General features: G+C 43.7%; 3 protein-coding genes across 13 annotated transcripts in view; 2 read left to right on the top strand and 1 right to left on the bottom strand.

The window, feature by feature from the left end:
• Positions 1-14,260, top strand: part of LOC135942375 (fibrosin-1-like protein) — a 109,353-nt gene extending 95,093 nt beyond the window's left edge. For 5 of the 10 annotated variants that reach the window (XM_065488457.1, XM_065488459.1, XM_065488464.1 and 2 more), the window contains 10 exons: positions 1,113-1,155; positions 2,324-2,757; positions 6,493-6,734; positions 7,349-7,913; positions 7,973-8,002; positions 8,129-8,287; positions 8,608-8,639; positions 9,119-9,568; positions 10,132-10,594; positions 11,001-14,260. In XM_065488457.1, coding sequence (XP_065344529.1) covers positions 1,113-1,155; positions 2,324-2,757; positions 6,493-6,734; positions 7,349-7,913; positions 7,973-8,002; positions 8,129-8,287; positions 8,608-8,639; positions 9,119-9,568; positions 10,132-10,594; positions 11,001-11,576 — 2,994 coding nt within the window. In that variant the 3' untranslated portion in view covers positions 11,577-14,260. Of the gene's footprint in view, positions 1-1,112; positions 1,156-2,323; positions 2,758-6,492; positions 6,735-7,348; positions 7,914-7,972; positions 8,003-8,128; positions 8,288-8,607; positions 8,641-9,118; positions 9,569-10,131; positions 10,595-11,000 lie in introns of all 10 variants that reach the window. The other 5 variants (XM_065488461.1, XM_065488466.1, XM_065488458.1 and 2 more) reach the window with 4 other exon arrangements.
• Positions 14,261-14,316: 56 nt separating this feature from the next.
• Positions 14,317-17,533, bottom strand: LOC135942377 (uncharacterized). Its single transcript, XM_065488467.1, has 4 exons — positions 17,250-17,533; positions 15,866-15,974; positions 15,632-15,808; positions 14,317-14,801 (listed from the first exon to the last, which is right to left on the bottom strand). The coding sequence occupies exons 1-4, from the start codon at positions 17,393-17,395 to the stop codon at positions 14,721-14,723; spliced, it is 513 nt and encodes a 170-aa protein (XP_065344539.1). The 5' UTR covers positions 17,396-17,533; the 3' UTR covers positions 14,317-14,720.
• A 1,432-nt stretch (positions 17,534-18,965) lies between these two features.
• Positions 18,966-21,574, top strand: LOC135943072 (uncharacterized). Of its 2 annotated transcripts, none has more exons than XM_065489472.1 (3): positions 18,966-19,310; positions 19,480-19,848; positions 20,601-21,574. In XM_065489472.1, exons 2-3 carry the CDS (start codon positions 19,502-19,504, stop codon positions 21,181-21,183), a joined length of 930 nt encoding a protein of 309 aa, XP_065345544.1. In that variant the 5' UTR covers positions 18,966-19,310; positions 19,480-19,501; the 3' UTR covers positions 21,184-21,574. The 2 variants fall into 2 exon arrangements, with proteins under 2 accessions (XP_065345544.1, XP_065345543.1); XM_065489471.1 differs by having other exon boundaries at positions 18,968-19,224; positions 20,601-21,572.
• The last annotated feature ends 5 nt before the right edge of the window (positions 21,575-21,579 follow it).

A 21,579-nucleotide genomic window follows, 5' to 3' on the forward strand; every position in this document is an offset into this window, starting at 1 on the left:
GAAATTTACTCCGCAGTGAAAAGCCGAGTAATTTATAGGACGCGCGCCCAGCCAGCCAGTTTATGGCGCTACGTGCAATTTGTTTTTTTCCTCCACCGACCCCCTCGCGGGCCGGATAGCACGCCTTTCTCCTCCACTTTCAATATGCTGCTGCCGAGGAGGAGCAGGGAAATTTGCGGCAATCTGAATTGCCTGCTGAAATATGGCTGTGCATGCTTAAAGTGCAGTCTTTAGCGATGAGATTTATTGAAAAATCGATCACTTTATTTCCATTCGCTATATTGCAGTCGGAATCTCATTTTGTTCGTCTTGTACGCAAAGCAGTGGCGCTTTAGTAGCTGCCACTAAATTGAGCCACGGCTTTCTTTGCATTTTCCAAAGCTTCAAATTATTTTGTAATTTAACTGTTACAAATTGAACAGCAATTTTAATTATTCAGTTTTTTAAAAATAAAAACAGCAAAAAAATCAGAAACGCTTTTATTTTTGTATATATCTTAAAAAATGATCACAAAGTCCAGCCAATTCCAAAAAATTATTAGCTGGTGCTTTTGTAGGCTTTATATGCTATCAAATGTTACAATAATATAGCAAATATAAATTTTCACTGTGTACAGAGAGACTGATGAGCCACGTTACGTTGATACCAATTCTTTAAAAATTAGAATATCGTACGTGGGAGACAAATTTATGTTATGTATTGTGGAACAGCTCAGTATGTGACTCGGCAAGAACAAAAGATAGTCACGTCTGCGAAGACACAAATCAAACTACTTGTAAACAAAGTCACCGCACACAAAAAGCTTTTTGCCCTTGTTTGCAGAAGCACTCTTGGCGCGCGATTTACGACGGCGGCGGCGAATCGGACGTTGTCGCGGTGGTTTGCATTAGGCCAGAGTCGTCGTCGCAAACACAAATGGCATCCCCAAAGAGCACTAATTCCGCTGCTTATTTCTATTGTCCGCTTTTACAGCCGGGGTAATAGTCGCGCAGCAGTCGCATGATTGTTACTGCGTCCAGTCGGTCTGCTCTCTGCGCTTGCCTCCCTTTTTATGATGTGACTCGCCTGCCCTACGCACAGATTATTTAATGCTCCTATTTTTATGTTCACAGGCTTCTGATACTGGCTCTGATCTTTTTACTGCATCCAGGAAATGTGAGTTTATAAAAACATCATCGGTTTTATATGTTTACTTTTACGGGACCATTAAAAATTTGCTCTGCGCGCACCGCCGCCCATAAAGCTTTATTCTATTTTCGATGGTGGGCCGGAATTTCTTCCCGACTCTTTTGCCCGCCGCAAAAAGAGCCTCGGCGAATGCCTGAAATGTCGTTTGACAGCCAAGTAAATTGTGAAGTAGCTCGTTTTTGAGCCGTTTCACTGCATGCTTTAATTTATTTGGCAGCGACTTTCCCTTTTTTCGGCCACTTGTGCGTAAAAAACTGAAATTCCCAGCAACTTTGTCCTTGCATGGTAATCCTCAGATCCTTTTTCTCGAGTTTGGCTTAATCTCTCCTTTTACGTGAAGAATTTTTTATGCCAAGTTGGTCTTGAATAAAATTTAATGTCTTTTGTCAACTTTTTGTGGCTTCTAATCCTTTTATTCCGTATTCATAATTGCATTAAATAAGAATTTCAAATGAAAAGCCTTTTTTCAATTTTGTATCTTTTGACGCATATGAATATGCATGGTGAATAATCCTTCGACTTACAATCTGGAAATCTAATTAAAATATAAACCAAAATTCTAATTAGATCGAAAGAGAATTGTGCAATAAAGACTAGAGTGGCGATAAAGTTTAAAATGTAAAAAAGGGAAACCTCTATGATTTAGGAGAATATCTGAATAAACTTTGACTGGTGGCGTTGAAGAAAATGAAAATGAATATTGTTTAAATATCTCTCATCAATACTAATATTCATTGATTTTTTTTTAAAAAGCGGTATGCGTGCAACACTAAATCTATAATTTTGATATTTTTGCTGCTTCTCTCTAAGTCAATTTTCTTACTTAACACTCTTGAATTTGATATTTTTCGCAAGTCTCACTACCGAAATTACATCTGCAATCGTTATTATGTTCATAATATTAATAATTAAAATTATAACAATGAGTATGGAAGCATGATATTTTGTCTAAAAAATAATTTATTAAATGCGACGAATAACGATGTTAAACCAAACCTCCGGATATTTTCCAACTGTCCCACAAAAAAATTAATAATCTCAATGTCCACGTCCACACCCTCTTTATCTAACAACGCATGCATTCGTTTGATAACAAAAAAGGCAAAATTTGACATTATGTGCATGGAATCCACAGCAGGCGAGCTGCCGGCCAGCCCGCGTCGATCAGCAACGGCCCCAAGCGCAGCGGCCATCCCCACGAGCTCGGCAGCGACCAACCTGCCGCCGCCCCCGACGCCGGCCCCCTCGCTGCCGGGGGTGATCTCGCTGCGGGTGCCGCACCGGCCCTCGCGGCGGCCCCTCAACTGCCTGCAGCCCGCCTCCGCCAGGGCGTCCCCCGACTCGCCGCCGCCGAGGGTGCTCTCGTCTGCGTCGCCACCGCCCTCCGCCCTGGCGGCCGTCGCGGCTATGGTCACCGACACGGCGGCCGCGGCGCCGCCCGGCTCCGCGGCGCCCTCCTACCCTCCCCTCTACGCACCCTACTCGTCGGTGACGGTACCGGGAACGGCGCCGTCACCCTACATGGCGCCGTCGTCACCTGGAGCTGCCGCTGCGATCCACCGGAACGAGGTAAGTCGGCTTCTTATCTTATCAAAAAATTTTTTTGGTATTATTTAATTTTCAATTAAATATTTAACGTAATTTATTTACTGACTGGCAAGAAGTAATATCTTTGCTACGAGAAGATTTTCATGGCAGATGAAATTTCACAAATATCCGCGTAGAAGGGAACAAACGAAGGAAAGAACGCCACGTTTTAATTTGCTTCCGTCCAATTTTGGGTAACAGGCTGTCTTTATTTTATCGACCAATTGATTATTGTGTCCATTTTTACGTTTTGGCCAGTTTCTAGATTTTGGCATGGCAAAAAAATAGGACTAACTTATTAGTGGCTGAATATCTAATCTGAATAGCAGGTAAACAAGCTCAATTTTTTATTGAGGAATTATTCTTTAATATGATAAGTTGAAAGTTAATTTATGTCGTCACGACACAAATTGTAAATTTAATGTTAAAGATTAATAGAAGCTGCATCGAAGAAAACACTTTAGAGAAAAATTTTGGGATGTCACAATTATGTGACAAGTGACTATTTGTTTTTTAACAAATTTTAATTTTCTTTTTATTTTGCATAAATTAAACAAGAGCTGTATTTTAAATCAATTTTCATCTATTCGAAATTTTTTCAAAACAAGGAAATGGACCAAACTGGTACATGGAAGTTTCACATCCCGCCAGGCTACACGAATCCAATGAGATCACTACTTTACAAAACGAGCAAACCTTCAAAGAGTTTCCCAGTCAAAATTTGTTGAATGAGGCTAAATTTAATTACGCGATACATAATTTACAAAAATCTTTCTGGAACTGACAAGAAAGGTGAGAGTTAAAAGGCGGTATGTACATTGACACGAGCTCCTCCTTGTTGTTATTTAATTATAAAAATCTCGTCTGCAGAGTAAACTAAAAACTTTTTTATTAGGTAGCATCCTTTAGTGAAAAAAGCTTTATTTTGTTGAGGGAGCTCTATAAACTTAAAATTTAGAAGGTATGCAACCTGCTCGACCTAGGGGTAGAACAAATTGCCTGCAGTAATAAATTAGCAAATTTATTACAAATGCAGAGAAAAATAATCTTCTATTTGATGCAGCATGCGTTTGAATAAAGTTCCTCTGCGTCTTTTGCTGCTCGGAGAAGCGCAAAAAGAGCTGTGTGGTTGGATTTCCTCGCGTAAATCTTGAAAGGAGCCGCCGTCTTCTCTCTGCAGGCTGTGAATTGAAAATCGCGCGCGCACGCACAGCATAAAATACATACACACACCAGCACAAAGCGAGCGGAACGTAACCGGGAATCGTGGGTGAACGAATCCAATTAGTGCCTTTTTAATTAATTAACAGCAAGCGAACGAGTGAGCGAGAGAGAGAGAGAGAGAGAGAGAGCAGCTAATTCAGTTGAGAGAGCGAGCGAGCGAGTGAGCGAGCGCCGCGGAGATTAAGTGAGAATTTGAGCGACCGCATTACACCGCCCGTGTATTAGCGAACGAGCTGCCTGCCGACTCGCTTGCAGACTAAACGAGCGGAAATTCTGACAAACCCCTCGTGCACCCACTCACTCATTCGCCTGTTCGCTCGCTCGCTTGCTCTTTCACTCGCTTGCTCACTTGTGTACTTCCAGCCGGTGCTCTTTTCCATTTAGCGGCGCGCGAGCGGAAAAGAGATTCGGCCGGATGAAAACCTACCTACCTGCCTTGCTTGCCGCGCGCGCTGAATAATTGATGGCGAGCGCCGTGCCTGGAAAGCAGGCTCTCGCAATCAACATCCTGCACGTAATCTGCTCGGAAATTCGTAGGCTGACGGCAAAAAGTTTATCTGATCAGCGCGTTTGATTTGCAAATTGGATTCGCCTCGCCGCCCACCAGGCCGCGTGCTTTTCTGACACATTTCTCATGAGATCGTTCAATCTCCCCGAGCGTTCGCCGGTATTTTTCCCGAATCCCTTCCGGATTTGTTGCAAAACAGGTAGCCTTCGAGACTGCGTGTCCTCGAATTGGTCGAAATCTCCCTATGGACCCTTTTTCCCGGTGTTTCATTTGGAGGGCTGTGAAATTCAGACGATCGATATTTCCAGAGTTTTTAACCTTCCCGTGCTGGAATTATGCAATTTAGAGCCATCTGAGCTTTACTCAAAACCGTCGAAAACTGCCAAAAGCGTATTTTGTTTCGGTTTTTGTCCATATTTATAGTAGAATTTATAAAAATACATTTTTCGGTCGTGTTTCCTAATAGGCTCCTTTTTGAAATAGGATATTTTAGCAATTTAATACTTATTTTTACACGTTATTTGTATGAGTTGAGCATCAAATGGTGCCCCAAAGCGGTACATATCGACCGAGATACGATTTTAAACCAACTAATTTGTTTTTTAATGCATAATTATTTTTTATTTTTAGAAAATACTTGATTATTTATTTAACAGAAAAAAATGAATCAAATGCGGATAGACTCAGAAACTGACTATGCAACCGAATCGCTCGCGCGCCACGCCGGTTGCATACCCGGTGCTTGCTCGCAGTGATTCTCGACAATTTCCGCGTTACAATTAAATTCGGCCAACGAGCGTAATTCCTCGCCGTAATCCCCACTGCCCAAATAACATTTCGCGCTGAGTCGGCTTACAATTATAATCCCCAGTTCCAGTTTTGGGGCAAAAACTGCCTTTATTCCATTTAGGGCGGGACGTGTGCGAGCGCTAAGCCCTTTTAAAACAGACGTCATGCCGGTCCGCCGAGCGAATTTCGGCGGCGTGTGTGTATGTGTTAAGGGTTTTTTCACCCTCTCTTTCTCTCATCCCCGCGAGCGAGCGTCGTGACGTGCTCCCGGCCGGCCAGCCGGCCAAACCGACCACCCGACCGGCCGGCTGGCTGCAGCAAACCTCAAAGCTCGAAACACAAAAACGCCCGGTGTGCAGGGTGCCGGAATAATTTTCAGGCCTTGTTGATTCTGGCACGCTGGCCCTTTGCAACCCCGCCCTCCGCTCAGTGTGTGTAATTAGTAAAGCCAGGCCTCGCCAAAGGAGTGAGTGAGTGAGTGCAACTCAAAAAAGGAACTTAATTATGCATGGTACAACAGCGGCCGTGAAAGAACCTGTGCGCCATGTAAATCCGGGCAACTTTTTTGCTTCCTCCGCCTGCACGCCGCCGCTTTTTTGGGCATGAAAAGCTGCTGCCACCGCCGTCGCCGCCGCCGCTGCAGTAATGAGAAATGTAGTAAGCCGTGTGAAAACTTTTTTGCCCTCACGCCGGCGCTGAAAAACACTAACGATTCACGTCGCCGCCGCCGTCCTTAGTCGTGTCGGCGCAAAGGGTTGCCTGCGAATTCCGGCTTAACGCTTCTACACGCGTGTTAAGCGTTTGTAGTGAAAAAGTTGGGAATTCTGAATGCTCGGATGCCCTGAGCAGCGGTGCGCCACCGACGAATAAATCACCGCGCAACAACAATAAACAAAACAGCCCGCTGAAAGCGGCGTGAAATTTCATTTAGCCACCGCTCTTTTCTCGCTTGCCTGAACTCCACCTGCCTGTTTGTTTTTTTTTTATTCTCTTGTTCTCGAGTTTTGCTGCAGCAGAGAAAATCGATTAAATTCCTTCTCGCCTCTTGTCTAAATTCATTAAATATTTGCAGTCAAGTAAAGCGGCAAAGATGTTCAGAATCTTGTACGCTGTGAGTCAAAATGAAATTCTTAGAACTTATTCGCTCCGCCCTATTGCTCCATTTTAATGACACCTGTGCCTTCGTCCTTTTTCAGCGGCTGAGCAAGTCGCCGGCGCCGAACGCGAGCAAGTCGACGTCGGGGTCGCCCCTGCAGCCCCCGGCAGGTGGCGGCGGCTCCCTGTGGACCCCGGCCATCAGCTCCGGCCCCCCGTCGGCCGCGGCTTCCTCATCGTCGTCGGCCGCGTCCTCGGCTGCGGCCACAGCGAATCGTGATACAAACTCGACTTCCTCCCTTGGGAAACCACACTCACCAAGCGCGGATAGAGATCTCTTCGGGTAAGTCTCTCTTCCTTCTTGTGCCTCCGCGTGCGTGTTATCCCAACACGCTCGCCACCCCTGGGCCTTGTTTTACCAGACTGCGAGGCCATATCTGCAACTTGTTTCGCACCGAGCAAAGTGCTCTCTAGTCCAAGTCCATTACCAAGGCATTTACATAGCTATCAACTTTTTTCACAAAAGTAAACTTCTTGCTAGAGATGTAGAAGTTAACTGGAAATTTCTTCTAGGATATTTGCCTTTTTGATTAACGGTTTAAAGGTTGAAAGAATTTATTCCTTGTTAAATTTCTGGTTTCAAATCTATTTCGATATTTTGTTTGCTTGGAAAGGTCTCTTTCTGAAATTGTCCGCGAAATGGAGAAATTCTTTGGTAGATTTAACGGCCCCGTTATAAGAATTGCGTAGACGTTCTTTGTTGGAGTCGTTTTCAAGACTTGATGAGAGCCAAATTTCTAATGATTCAGTCCCTTTTTTTGTCTTTTTTGTAAGACCTGAATAGCGAAATCAGTTTTTCCTTTTTCACCATCTATCAACAAGAAAATTCTCCAATTAAGTTGGAAGTCAAAGAGATGAGGCATAAAAAAACAACATTTTGTTTGCGTTTGTTCGCAGAAATGTGAGCAGTCTGAGCAGGAGCTCGTCGACGGCCGCGGCGAGCAGTACGCAGGCCGCGGCGAGCACGTCGACGTCGACGCCAGGCGGCCTGCTCAGCTTCAGTGCCAAGTCCCCCGTGGTGTCAGCCAGCGTGGCGCCCCCGCCGTGGGCCGCCTCGTCCCTCAACCCCCTGCCGGTGCCGGTGTCAAGCGCGGCGGCGTCCGCCTCCTCGTCGGGCCCGTTCGCGCCGCCCGTCTCGGCGCCGCAGCTGTTCCAGCCGCCGCACCTGGCGCCGCCGCCCGCCTCGTCGCCGGCCGTCTCGTCAGCCCAAGCGGCGGCCACGACGACGGCGGCCAACCCGAACCCCTTCTCAGCCGAGTCGCTGTTCACGTCGAGCGCGGACATGCTGCGCCGGGAGCTGGACTCGCGATTCCTGGCCTCGAGTCAGGACAGGGCTGCGTTGGCGCCGCCACCCTTCCTCAGGGCCGAGATGCATCACCACCAGCACCAACACACGCACGTCCACCAGCACACCACCTCCCCGATCATCCCGCCGATGATGCCGCCGCCTATGGTTGGCCAGGTGAGTTCCTTGCTCTTAATTTCAACTAAAAATCACTGTTTGCGCCAAATTTTCCAAAGCGGAGGGCCTTCAAGCAAGTGTTGAAGAATGTGAGTTGATTCGTTAGTAGTTTGGACGTTTTATGATCTATCGGGCGAAATCAAAGCCATATCATTTTTATGATTTGTGATTTTCGTTTCTCATCTACAACCAGCGTTTGACGTGTCTTTTTGCAGTTTAAAGACATTCCAAAACTGCCCGGCGTAGACAGCCCCTTCTACAGGCAGTCTAGTTTGGCCCTGTCAGCCTACAACTCGTTCACCCCCGGTCTCATGCATCCTGGCATCGGGGGCACGCCTTTCAATCCGCCAACCCTCACGCCGTTCGCCCCGAAGGTAAAGTCAAAAGTGGAACGGACGCAGGAAACACTGCTGCCTGACTCTTTCTCTCTTCCTCTCTTTCTCTCTATCTCTCTCACTCGCTATGATAATAACAACTCATCTTCATTGTAAATGGAAATTTTAATCGGTCTGCTTGTTGACTAAAGAAAGGTGTTTGTTCAGCCTGATTGTGAGTTGCAGAGTGAACTTCCACTCGTGCTTGCTTTTCTGGCTTGCTTTGCACCTCACTCTGGTCCATTGACAGTCGCCAGCCAACCTCACTACTTTTGTGTTTATGTTTGCATGCTAACCCCCTCTCTTGTTCCTGATTGCAGATTGGACCAGACCCATCAAAACCCAAACCAGTGGTAGGTTTCAGTTTTAATCCGACAAATTGGTAGATATAATAATATTGCCGTAATACTTTCCCCCACTAAACGCTATTTAATAATAAAGAAGCGGCTTATCAGTGTTTCTGGCATGCAGACACTCAAAGACGGATACTTAGCTGCATGTAAAATCAATGTTCAATTCAAGATAGCCACTTTTTATCGCATTTAATTGAAGCAGTGCTCTAAAAGGCAATTAGTTTCTCAAGTACCTCTCCAATCGACTTGGGATTTAATTATTTTAATCTCGACATCAATGGCCACCTATAATCAAAAGTTAGTCAACAATCTGATAAAAAAACAAGCTGCTTGGAGCCGGGCACGTAGTTGTTGTAATTCCAACATTTTCGACTATTCGTCATCTGTTGTACGCGTATCAAAATAAAATGCCTGATAAAAATTTGACTGCTTCATTCCTGCTGTTACGCCAGACAATGTCTAAAATTTCCTTTTTGCCGCAGAAATCGGGCAAGTGGAACGCCATGCATGTACGCATCGCCTGGGAAATCCACAGCAAGCAGCAGAACAAGGCGGCCGAGGTGAAGGCGGCGGTCATCGCAGCCGGCAAGCAGCAGCCGGCGGATCTCCTGCGGCCCCCGTCAGGGCCGCACCACATGCTCGGAGGCCCCCTTCCGCCCCCGCAGATGAACCCTGCGTCGACCGCGTTCGCAGCGCTACAGCCCCCGGCGCCACCTCACCACAGACCGTCGCCTTTCGTCGAGCCGCCCCCTCCCGCGTCCTTCTTGTCGCCCCACCTGTCGCCTTTCCCCAGGTTCCCTGGGTTCGCACCACCCGGTGCCTCGCCCTTCTCGGGCCTCTCGCCTCTTGGCGCGCCCGGCGTCTTCCCTGGCCGCGAGATAAACTCCCTCGGACAACTCTCCTCGCCCGTGCACGACCAATGGAGCAGGTATAAAACGACTGGAAAAACTAATCTTTAAATTCACATATTTATAGTCAAATCCAGGCGTTTTTTTTTTTTATTTCATCAGGAGATTCAAATTGTATGGTGGTTTTTCATCCGATTTTTTAAAATTTATTTTGCTTATTTGGCTTTTAATGAGGTTTGAATTTGCCTGGGAAAAACAATATTTTACAAAGATCAGAATCATTTCAAATTTTCCGTATTTAACATAGCATAAATATCAATAACAAATATTCAAAGCATTTCATTATGAAGGAATAAAGAATTATAGTTTAATTTTGCGTAGAGAATAAATAATTAACTTGTCAGAATGATCGAATAACCTAAGAACAATTTTCCAACAAATTTTTGAACTCGTTAAGGGATCAATTCAAGTTTATAGTTTCTTCTTAACAATTTAAAATTCTTGAGCTAGACATTACTCATTTCCATTTAAAAATTTTCACTCATATCCTAATCAAAAATAGCTAACTTTTCTCTTGCAATTTATTGTATTGTTTCAACATCCATTGATTTTCCAGAGATATTAATTTTTCGCTTATCAACAGGCTTCACCGCACCGCGCCAGGCTTCCCTCCGCCAACACACGGCAGTCCTTGGTCGTCAATGAGCAAGGGTGAGCTGGAGCGGCGCGAGATGGAGGAGCGGGAGCGGCTGAAACGGGAGCGAGAACGCGCCGAAATGGAGAGAGAAAGAGCTGAGAAGGAGCGGGCGGCGCAGCAGGCGGCCGCTGAGCTGGCGCGCAAGAAGTCGCAGGAGGAGAAGGAGCGACGGGAGCGCGAGCGGGAACGCGAACTCGAGCGACGGGAGCGCGAGCGCGAGAAGAAGATGATGATGGAGCGGCAGCAGCAGCAGCAGCAGATGCAGCACCACCATGGCCACCACTCTAGTCACCACCACCGGAACACGGCCGCCACGCCGCCTGACCGGAAGCCACCGGTCGGACTCTCGCACAGTAGCAGGGACCGCTCGCCGCTGCGCAACCCGGCCAACGAAAACGGCGACATCAAGGTATTTTCATTAAAGAAACTGTTGAATTTAAATTAAATTTGGCTTGTAAACATGGTACGATGAGCCATTTCAATCTAGGTTTTTATTGCGTTCTGATAAATATTAAAATTTCATTCTTGCTTTAGAAATTATTTATCTAGAACTTACGAATCTTCCTCAAAAATGGAGTTACATGACCTAGTAATCATCTCAGCATGTTTGGCAACGTATTCTTGAGCCATATCCTTGTCATGTGAAAGAAAAAATTAATCCCATATGTGGATAGCAACTTCTTGATTATTCCATTTTTTAACGTGTTTGCTTTTTAAAAGCTTGTTGGTAAGAAATAGCAACCCTGCGGTAAACATTGTATTTTGCTTCTCTTTGGTGTACTAGCAAACCTTAATAAATATTTTAAATTTAACAGATCAAGGCCGAGGACGAAAAGATTGCCGCAGCGATGATGGAGCGCGAACGCTACCTGTACATGGCGCGTCAGCACGCCGCGGCGGCAGCGGCGGCGATGCCGCGCGGGATGCCGTCGGGGGCGGGAACACCGCTGCCGCCGCACCCGTTCGCGCCACCACCGGCCTGGGACCCGTACCACCCGCACCGCTTCGACCCGATGGCGATGCGCTTCAACCCTCTGGCGGCGCACGCGGCCGCCGCCGCCATGTTTCGAGAGCGCGAGGAGGCGGCGATGGTGGGCGCCCCGTCGCTCTACGGACCGCCGATGATGGAGCGCAAGCCACCCCCGCAGGGCACGCCTGGCAAGCTGACGACGCCGCCTCCATCAGCGGCCGCGCACCACCTCTTCTCGCCCCTGCCGCCGCTGCTGGGCGCGCCGACGCCTCCGTCAGGCAAGCTGCCGCCTCCACCGTCGCCCAAGTTAATGCCCCCGGGCCCGCCCCTGCTGCCGCCGCATAAACTGTCGACGCCGCCGTCGCGGCTCGTCGACATGGACATGCACAAAAAGGAGTCCGAGTCTCAGTCGTCGAGATAGTGAACGAGGACAAGCTGATCGTTGTTGTTAGTTATTTATTGACACGGCGTGTGTGTCTGCTCTGCGTGAAACTGAAACTGCTGCTGAATCCTGCGAGCCGCGTGACAGCGTATTTAATATTTTGAAAGAGTATATCTGTGATGAAATTATGTAGCAAAGAAAAACACACAAAACACAAACAAAACACACGCGCGTGGAAATCCACACTCACTATACGAGAGCTTGTCTAAATTGAATTTCGAGATTCCATTTGCTCCTCTTGTCCTGCCGAAAGAAGGTCCTCAAATTTTATTAGTATTTACAATACGCATTTAACTTTCCTAGTGCTCTTCATCATTTCTTCCTCAGCTTGAGGAAATTAGGAGGTGCCCAAATTTATGTAGCCCAGATTCTTGAAGTGGAATTCCTGACTGGAAATACTAGATGTGGCTATTTATTGTCAAATCGTGAATATGAAATGAATTCTCAATTTGTCAGATAACGATCAAATTTGCGACTTTTTTCGTTTCAAATGGATTTCGTACGAGTGATGATACGCGTGATAAGCTTTTAATTCAAATTTCAAAATCTTACAAAATAATCAGCTTGCTAGTCTCGGAATTGTTCATTAAAAAATCGTATTGTCTTAGTCAAGATAAATTGTTTTTAAGCCTATCTTCTTTGCAAAATTTTATTTTCTGAAAGTTATTTTAAAACCAAAACTTTTAAAAATATATTATCCACAGTTACAAATAATCTGGGCTATTTTAACTCTGGACAAACTCCATTTATATTTTGGCAATTTTTGGGTGCATTGCCTATTAGTAAATTGTCCAAACGAATCTTCAGACATTTTCTTTCTGCAGGACAAAGCAAATCAACCTGCTGAATCAAATTAAAAATGTTTATTTACTCTCGATTTCAATCTCACCCTTGAAACTAATACAGAAAAAGTTAGAACGAAACTAGACGTGATAAGTTTAAAAATCTACTTTTGAGTTTCCGAATTGACTGAAATGTTTTCATTATACAGAAAAATTAATGTGGAATTGGCTCCGGTTTTACTGATCAGATCAGACGTTAGGCAATCGATCGATTGATTTGTACTTGATAATTATTGGTGTGCAGTACCAGCAGTATTGGAAATAGAGACCAGTGGAGAGAATTCTTCTTTATACATAAATATACTGAGTATTTAGGTAGCAATCATGTCTGCATGTATTGGTGTGTATGTCTCACAGGAATCAACATTTTTGATATAAAATTCAACTAACGTAACTGTGAATACTGCAATTAATTGATTAATCATTGTTATATCATTTTAATACCCCCGAAGGCATCAATTACAAGCAATGACGTCGTATAACTGATACACCTAAGCCCTCCCCTTCCCCTCTTTACTCCCTCATGCGATTTATAGTTTTCGGTTCACCGTGCCTTTTGTTGATATGCGAGTTTGTTATTTATTTTTCGTTCTGTGATTTTATTAAGCGTAATTTAGCGAGACCATCCGCCGTGCTTTTAGCGGACACGCATTTCTGCTGGTTTTGCTCCCTGGCCCTGCCCCTACCCTCCCCTCTCAAAAGGCAACTCAATCACGCACCAAAATGCATTGAAATTTTTCCAACAATGTTGGCTGTGCCTCCGAACTCTATTTAGACTTTGCGTGAAAATGTTGACGATTCGGAGGAGAACTTTGCGAATCTTTCTGAACGACCGAGAAAAGCGAATGCAGTTAAATGCAGCTTACTTGTACGCGAGAGATGAATCTGTCTGTGTTGAAGTGTCAAAACATAAGTGAGGAAAAAGGCTTGTCTTTGATACTCATTTTTCGTTATTTATTTTGTAGCTCCGTTACTACAACAGCAGCTGAGTGAAGAGTAAAAAAAGCGAGACCAACGTAAATATTTCGATAACGCAGTTCCGAATTGGCCCCTCTCCACATTGTGCTCTTTGCTTGTTCGTGAAGCGTCCATATCATGAATTTACTAATTGTTTTTGTCTAACGAGTGTTGGCGGGCGGGCGGTCCACGCGGATCTCTCGTTCTCCTCGCTCGGCCCGCGCCTCTCTCAGGGCCGCCCGCGCCCTCGGAAGCCAATTAATCGATTCCTCCAATCACGCCGCTGTGTGGTTGTTGTTGATACACACTCAATTCACAAATCCACAGATCTTTCAATGTGACCACCATTACTAAGAAGAGTTTATATGAACGAGTCGAACAACTGAATCAAATCGTAGTGGAGTGGAAACGGTTGTGCGAGAGAATTCACTTCCCAGACCAAACGGCGCCCCTGCAGTGTAGATATTCCAAAAGTAACTCAACCAACGCAGGGCTGCTTACCAGTTAATGAAATAAAAAGAATTAAAATGAAACGAGGGTACACACACACACACACTAAAGAGAAAAATGCAAAAACTGTTGGATGTTAAGGGTGCGCAGCAGAGTTTGCTCTCTGCGCCGACCACACACACACACACACACTCACTATTTCCCGCTCTGATTCGGCGCCGCCAGAAAATCGCGCGTGCAGATACGTGGTGTATTTATTGCCCTTGAATATTAAAATTATTATTATTATGTATAATGAACCAGGGCATTGTGAATATTAACAATATTTAAACACGCCCTAAGCTGTACTGTAATATAGTGTTTCTAACAAAATATATAGTGGAGCAGTTGCAACGACTGTTTCAGTTGAAAATACCTGCTTTTGTGTTCTTTTATTTCTAATGGCCTCCTTCAACAGAAACGCAATAAAATTCAGCTGACAATTTATTGCTCACTAAATACTATTACTCGCACGTTACATTTTGAATCTGATCCGATTCTTTTTTGAGCCGACATTACTTTCAGCGAGTGTTGCTATATTTACAGCATTCATCCTAACAAATTTGATAACATAAAACATCGTCACTTTGTTTCAAAACACGTCTCTAAACCTAAGCCTGAAGTTTGGTCGAAAAAATCGAAACAGGCATTATATTTGTTAGCAGTGCGACATGCCGTAATCTAAAAAGCAGAAATAATTTCTTATTTCAATTCCCAATGTATGGACAATAGACACATTTAAGTAATAATTCAAACGAAACATTGATAAAGAGAATAAATAGAGCTGGTTCAACCAAAGAGAGCTCCAGGCAAAATAAAATTGGACGACACAAGTTCATCTGGTTGCGTTGACTATGTCCTTCAAATCGCGCGTAGAAAGGGCTTCCCTGCAGTTTGGACATTTTCGATCTTGATGCTGCAACACAAAAGTCATTCAGTTAATCATATAATAGCCAACTTTACATTTTTAAGTAAAACTGTTTAGTTAAAATAACATCCTAAGTCTCATTTGTTAAGATATTGTAATTAACTTTTAAAATTTATTTCCTGGATCTTTAACAAGAAGTGTAGAAATCTTTTATTAAGTATGTAGTAATAGATATTACATGAACTGAGATAAAAAAAGCAGTTCTGCCAAAATAGACACTTGCAAGCTCCAACCATAGTTATTCTTGTGACAAAAGCCAGCAATTATTATTTTTTTAACCTCTGCTCAGCATTTCCCGTGGGCTATGAGCTCACCGAGTGCCAAAAACACGTCAGAGCGGATAACATGGTGCCTTAGTGGCCGCAAATGATCCAAAATATTATACAGGTTAGCAATATTTGCTTATCACCCAGGTTTTTCACCACTGGGTTTTACCACTCAATTTGTACTAATTTCTTGCGCAATAAATTATTTTTCCATATTTCCCCTGCGAAAATAAAAATTTGCGTTTGGAGTGGTCAAAGTTTCCTTTGTTGTGCAGATTTTTTTCTTTTAAATGCTCAATTCTGCCTCAATTTCTCAAAAAATTTATTTCTGATAATTTTTTAAGTCGAGGTCATGAGCAAGTAATAGTTAAATTATGGAAAAACTGATATGCAAACGTGGTAAAAATAAAAAAATAAACGATTTTTACCAATGCACAAAATTTGTTTTTAAAATGTGGGTTATTTGCAAGCCTATTGCCTTAACACTGCTAGCAATATCTAAAAAATGCGATCATTTTAAGTTGTGCTGAGAATTTAATTTGAAGTTTTTACCTGAATGAGAGCATTGGCGCAAATGTTGTGAAACTGGTGTCCACACTCCAAGGCAACAGCATCTCTGACGACACTTTCGAGGCAGATGCTGCACTCAATGTCTCTAACATCCTCCACAGCTGATCTTTGTTCTTTGGACAGATTACTCCAGCAAACAATGCAAGATGACGGCACCTTCTACAGACACGACTGTATAGAGTACAGAATAAATTTTCCAACCCCACAAGGACTCACCGGTCCGACGTCGTCTCCATACAGGTTCATGAAGCAGCACTTGTGATATGTGTGTTTGCAGGGCAGGACGATCATGTCTCCTCTCTTCTTGCATACCTCGCAAATTTTCCTAAGACAAAAATATCAAATTTTAAAATTAATTCATTGTAACAGCTGCACTACACACTGAAATTCCATGACATTCAATTATACAGCAGCACTAAAGAGGACAGTGTTGTAATATCCCTATGCTCTTGCAGCAGGTGTAAGAAATTTTCGCAATTAATAATGGAATAGATTAATTTGAAGAAATCGATGGAAAACCAATAATTAACTAAACTCAATACTTGTGAAATGAAAAATTATATCCTTGGCGACCAGGGATATAAAAAAAACACTGCTGAGTCAGCCAAAACATCTACACAGAATAGTGTTTTCATCCAGAAACGCTAGTTTTGTGTTTTTAAAGTAGAAAGTGAAAAACAGACTGGCTGAATAAATTTCAAGCAACGGAACCAACGCGCACATCTAGTTGTTTGTTTAAACGGCAATAACACCAATGTAAATTTATGACCGATCCTTGTGAAAGGACACTGTACTAGAGAACAGAGTGGGACATTCATTAGTGATCGAACCAATGAGCGCATTTTCAAAATGGCAAGAGTCAACTATTGGCTATTTATTTTAACCAACCAAATTCAAAGCGATTTCGGACGTGTAGGAGATAAGGTCGGTGTCCGAGTGGACAGAGTCAGTTTTTTTAGACCCCCCAGACTAAGATGTCACACCTGTCTTCTCAGTCTGTCCAAGTGAAGTGAAATATAGCTAATAACTGAGGCTGAAGACTGAGCAATCAGCACCTGCAGTTTAGTGAGTTCTGGACATAATATAGGTTTTTGTGGGTTTTATATTTTGTTGTGGGTTATTATATTGTACAACAGTGGAAAAATTACGCTGTAATTTCGCCACCCATACTTTAATAATATAACTAGCAAGAAGCGTAGCTCGGCGGAAACTGTAATTTTTCCATTGGTTTTATAACATTTTTCTCTCCATGACGCACAAGATAGTGGACAATTTCCACCTTCAACTATTGGATTTCTCAATTTTTTTTCTAAAACGTAGATAGATATATACTAATATTTGTTCACATACAAAACAGCATGCTCTTGCATGTATGCATGTGTTACGTGTTATTTTTCTGTTAAATTCTGAGTGGTGGGGGTTTCAGTTCAAAGTCCTCAAGGTAGGGAGAGATTTTCTTGAAGAAAAGCTTTATAGTACCTGTCATAATCATGTCGTACTAAAACCTAATTTTTGGTCTGATATTAATTTAATTTGTTTTAATTTTCCTGCTATTGACAATCCAAAATTGCCGAAACTGTGAGATCGGCAAGAAACTCACTGAACTCTCCGTCGACGCGAGTTGTGCCCATTGTCATTTCGCTGCCTGTTTGGTGCAGTCCCATTCAGGGTGGTGTACAAAGTGATGGCGATGGCAGCGATGGCTCCGATTGCCAGCGCCGCGAACGTGTACTGCGGCAGTACCATGGTGCCCTTAAAGAGATCAAGCAGGTGCTGGCGCAGGGTCACCGAGCCAGCTGCCAAAAAGGACCAGTTTCTAGACAACTGCGTTTGTCGTCATTCGCTGCTCTCGATCAAAACAGAAACATTGCCAATTAGGGGGCGTGGCCCCTTGCTGGATGGAGCTCAAAAGAGCGACTACAGAAGTAGCGCGAAAGCTTTGAGTGATGAAGGTTGCCTTCAATTGCGCAATCCAAACTAGCATTGACAATAAATTATTTCAGATAAAATTGCAACATTTTCTAACTTTTGATTGCGATTTTAAGGACACAGTAAATATTTTTTTACCATCCATAAGACAAAATTAAGTTAAGATCCCTAACCTTGGCATGTTTCCCTCAACTTTTAACAGACTTTAATTTCTATGCACTGTTTATAGAGCAGTTGGTAATTCGCGCGGCCATCACCATCCGCGATGGAAACGCATAAAAACACAATTAAAAAAATAAATTATTTCTGACTGTGCGATAGCGCAGCTATAGCCTATTTTTTAACAATTTTTATACGTGCTAAAAGATATAATAAAGATTTCGTTGTATTTTATTTAATTTTAAATAAAAAAAAATATTTCCCTTTTTATCAGTTCTTCGGTTAATCTTCTTTTTTTATCCCTGACCGGGAAGGGCGCGCACTGCACTAGCACGAATGCTGAAACCCGGCGGGTCCCAATAACACCGCGAACGGATAACATGGGCGCACCAGGCCGCACAGGGACCCAGCCCACTCAAGGGCCACTTGCCTCCGCACCGAGGACTTTTGTTAAACGCTAGACATTCGTCCCGTGAAGCCAAATCACGCATGCTGGAAAGGTGCAAACCAGCAAGTAACGAGTCCCAGCCCGTTGAGCAATTTGAGCATTTCGAGTCACTAAACTAACCACTTTTTGCCATCTCTGACATTGGGTAGCCAGTATTAGATCTCTGAACTGCTCAAATACCTCCCATTGCTTTGACACTCCTGAGAATGCCTTAACAATGCGAGCCAACGGGCTGGTTAATGGCAATGATTTTTCTTTGTATTTAATTCAAAGAGTTGGAAAATCAGCATGATAGCCTTGAGAAATATAGATGCAAATAATTTTAATTTGAGAGGTTATACTTTCAAAAGGGCTAAAAGATTTAAAAAAGGCCCGCCAGCATAATATTGTATAGAAGTTACAGAAATAGCTCTTCAGCGAGCTGGGTTCCTGTGCGGCCAGGTGCGCCGATGTTATCCATTCGCGCCATTCGCGGTGTTATTGGAACGCGGGTTTCAGCATTCATGCTAGTACAGTGCATGCCCTTCCCGGTCCTCGGACAGGGATGAAAAGTAAAAAATAGTACATCGCTGAGAACGTTTTGGGTCACATTCGCTTTTCAAATAATTATTAATATTCGACGTGTCGTGTCGCGGCAGCCTATAAATTGAAATTGGACTGAAAAATTTAATAGAGCATTATAAACGGTTAATTCCTTGTATGTATTTCTCTCTGGCTTTTATATTCAAACTGATTGTAAGCCTGAATTTAAAAAAAAAAAATGCCTTTTTGCAGGGAAAATTGTTGAGGTAAAAAGCGAGCGCTGCTGCGTTTCTATGGAACACCCGCCGAGTGAGTAGCAACCATCGGGGTTGCCATGGTTTCCGAACCATGAGAGCCATGCGCAGAAGGCCTACTCCTTCAGCTGTAGCCGCACCAGCAAGGAGCGAGCGAGTAACAAGTAGTGCGACTCGAGCTCAAAATGTAAACGCACACACAACGACGTTTCCTGCAACCTGGAATTCTGCAGCCCTGTGCTGCAGGACGTTCGGCTTACAGGGTGAGCGCTTGGTGTGCAATACCGACGGCGTCGAAGTGGTGTGCCAAGGGTGCGGCCCGCACGGCCGGCAGCCCTGTAGGCCACAGGTCGATTTTTTGTACACTTTCTGCATGGGCGGCTCAGTGCGAAGGCGGGTCTAAAATTAGCTGCAGTTGCAAATAGCCTGCACTATCGATCGCAGTGAGCCTTGCAATTAAAATCTAGGATTCAAAGGTATATATCCACCAGCTCATTTAATGACACACAATTTCACAGGTCGTGATGAAAAAGCAGTAATATGAATGAATCAATCTTGACGGCGTTGACCATCATCTTTGTGGTGGGTGAGCCATTCTGCGCCATGGTAAGCCTGGTGGTCAATCTCTACTGCATTTGCCAGCTGAGTGGCCTGAGCAGCAGAGCCAAGAATGCGGGCGCTCAAACGAATAAGCAGGCTCTCATCTGGAGCTCCCTCAACATTGTGATGGCCACCCTGGACCAGTCAGCCCTGACGCTGGTTTTCGGAGACTACCTGGGCCACAGCGGCCTCTGCAGACTTGTCAGCTTCGTGCGCACCCTCAACATCGTGATTGATTCCTGGATGATGGTTATCTTCTTTTTGATCATATTGTCACCCTACAAAAGGTGAGCGAAGAAAATGAGCTAAAATGAAATAACAAAGACTGATAAATTTTATGAAGAGAATTTTGTTTGATTTTACAGTTTTAATACGATCGGACGCAAATCATATACCAGATCTGAAATTAATGTACAAATTCAGTGACAAATTCTTTTGCTCAAACTGACTGCTTTTACTTGCCCCTTTGAATCGGGTTCTGAACTATTAAACAGCACGCGTCAGCATCGTGTGGCTGACGGTTGAAAACTGAATTCCTATTTTTAAAATCACCTTCCGCCGATAGTTTTTAGCTCAAAACAAAAATGGAAAGGACTACTGCGCTCCTGAACCGCACAAAAATTCAAGCCTGTGCTGAATCGATTTTAATAATCCAATTTTACCCATGGGCTTTTACTGAGCCGACATAAAAACTGTAAAAATTGAGAAATATAGTCAAAAGTACTATAGTCATCGATCGATGCGTCTTGTCAAAGAGAGTCTGAACACCAAATTTCACAATTTTTGGACAATAATGGCCCATTTTTCAAAAATTAACACGGGAATTCCCACAAGACTCCACGATACTCCACCTCCATAGCCCCCCTCTATGTTGCTAGATATAAACTTTTCACTGGTCATTTTCTTATATCATGATATTCTACACGTCTGATGCAAACAAAAGTACTTTTTATTTTGGTCAGTATCCTTGTTAGTTGTGCATTCATATGTCAAAAAAATATTTGTTACTCAGCAGCTCTCTCTCTTTCTCTCTGTTTAGGTTCCCACACGCACCGTACTTCGTGTTTCTTGTAGCCACAATTCCCCTGATAAACGAGTTGGTTTTCCCCTCGAAGTCTCTGAACATTGGTCCTCAAATGGACATCTGCGTGTATGATGAGAAAGCAAAAGTCCGCATATTTCTGCGCTTCTTCTTTGTCGACCAGATTCCGATCATGTTATCCTTTTCACTGAGCTTCATGATAGCGTATATCAGCAACAAGAAGAGAAATCAACTGGCGTCTTACTTGGCCGGTTTGCTGATAGGCCTCTTTATTATGAGCATCCTGTCGCACGTGCCCTTCTGGCTCATCCCCGTAAGCACTAGCGCCATGACGAAGAATATCATCGGACATGCTTTCTACTATGACATGCTTGGATCAATGTTCGAGCGAATTATTGCCTGGGAAGCCGTGCCCTTGTTAGTGCTTAGGGCGCAGAAATGTTTCGTCACACTCTCTAACATCATCGGGGATGACGTTCTGAGCGCGCAGGATCCGCAGCTTGAGGTGGTCGAACTGGAGGAGCTCGAGCAGCCCACCTTTAACCTTGCTGTTGTAAAAACTGATAGAACTGACCTATAAAGGTTCAGTCTGCGACAGATATCCCGGTCAGGGTAAGAATTGGATTTGTAACGATCACCTTTTAATCGGCTACTATGAGAGTCAATTTTATTGATTGGTCAACCGCTTTTCAGTTCAATCTTTGGATATTGAATTTTTAAGTTGGCCAAATTTTACAATTTTAAAAGCTTCACTTTGTGCTGTGAGGATCCTAAGATTTTAATGTGATCTGGAATGTGTCCAAATAAACCAAGAGGCTTAATTTCCGAATGAAATTCATTCGTCAGTGTTCCATATAATATATATGATACAAAATGTATTTTCCCTGCGGCTTAAACGATATAGCTATTTATTATGGCACCTATTGTTGGCAACAACCTAATGTTAAGAAGAATATCCATTAAATGTATGATGATG

Source organism: Cloeon dipterum, chromosome 4 (assembly GCF_949628265.1).
Source record: "Cloeon dipterum chromosome 4, ieCloDipt1.1, whole genome shotgun sequence".
Taxonomy (NCBI): domain Eukaryota; kingdom Metazoa; phylum Arthropoda; class Insecta; order Ephemeroptera; family Baetidae; genus Cloeon; species Cloeon dipterum.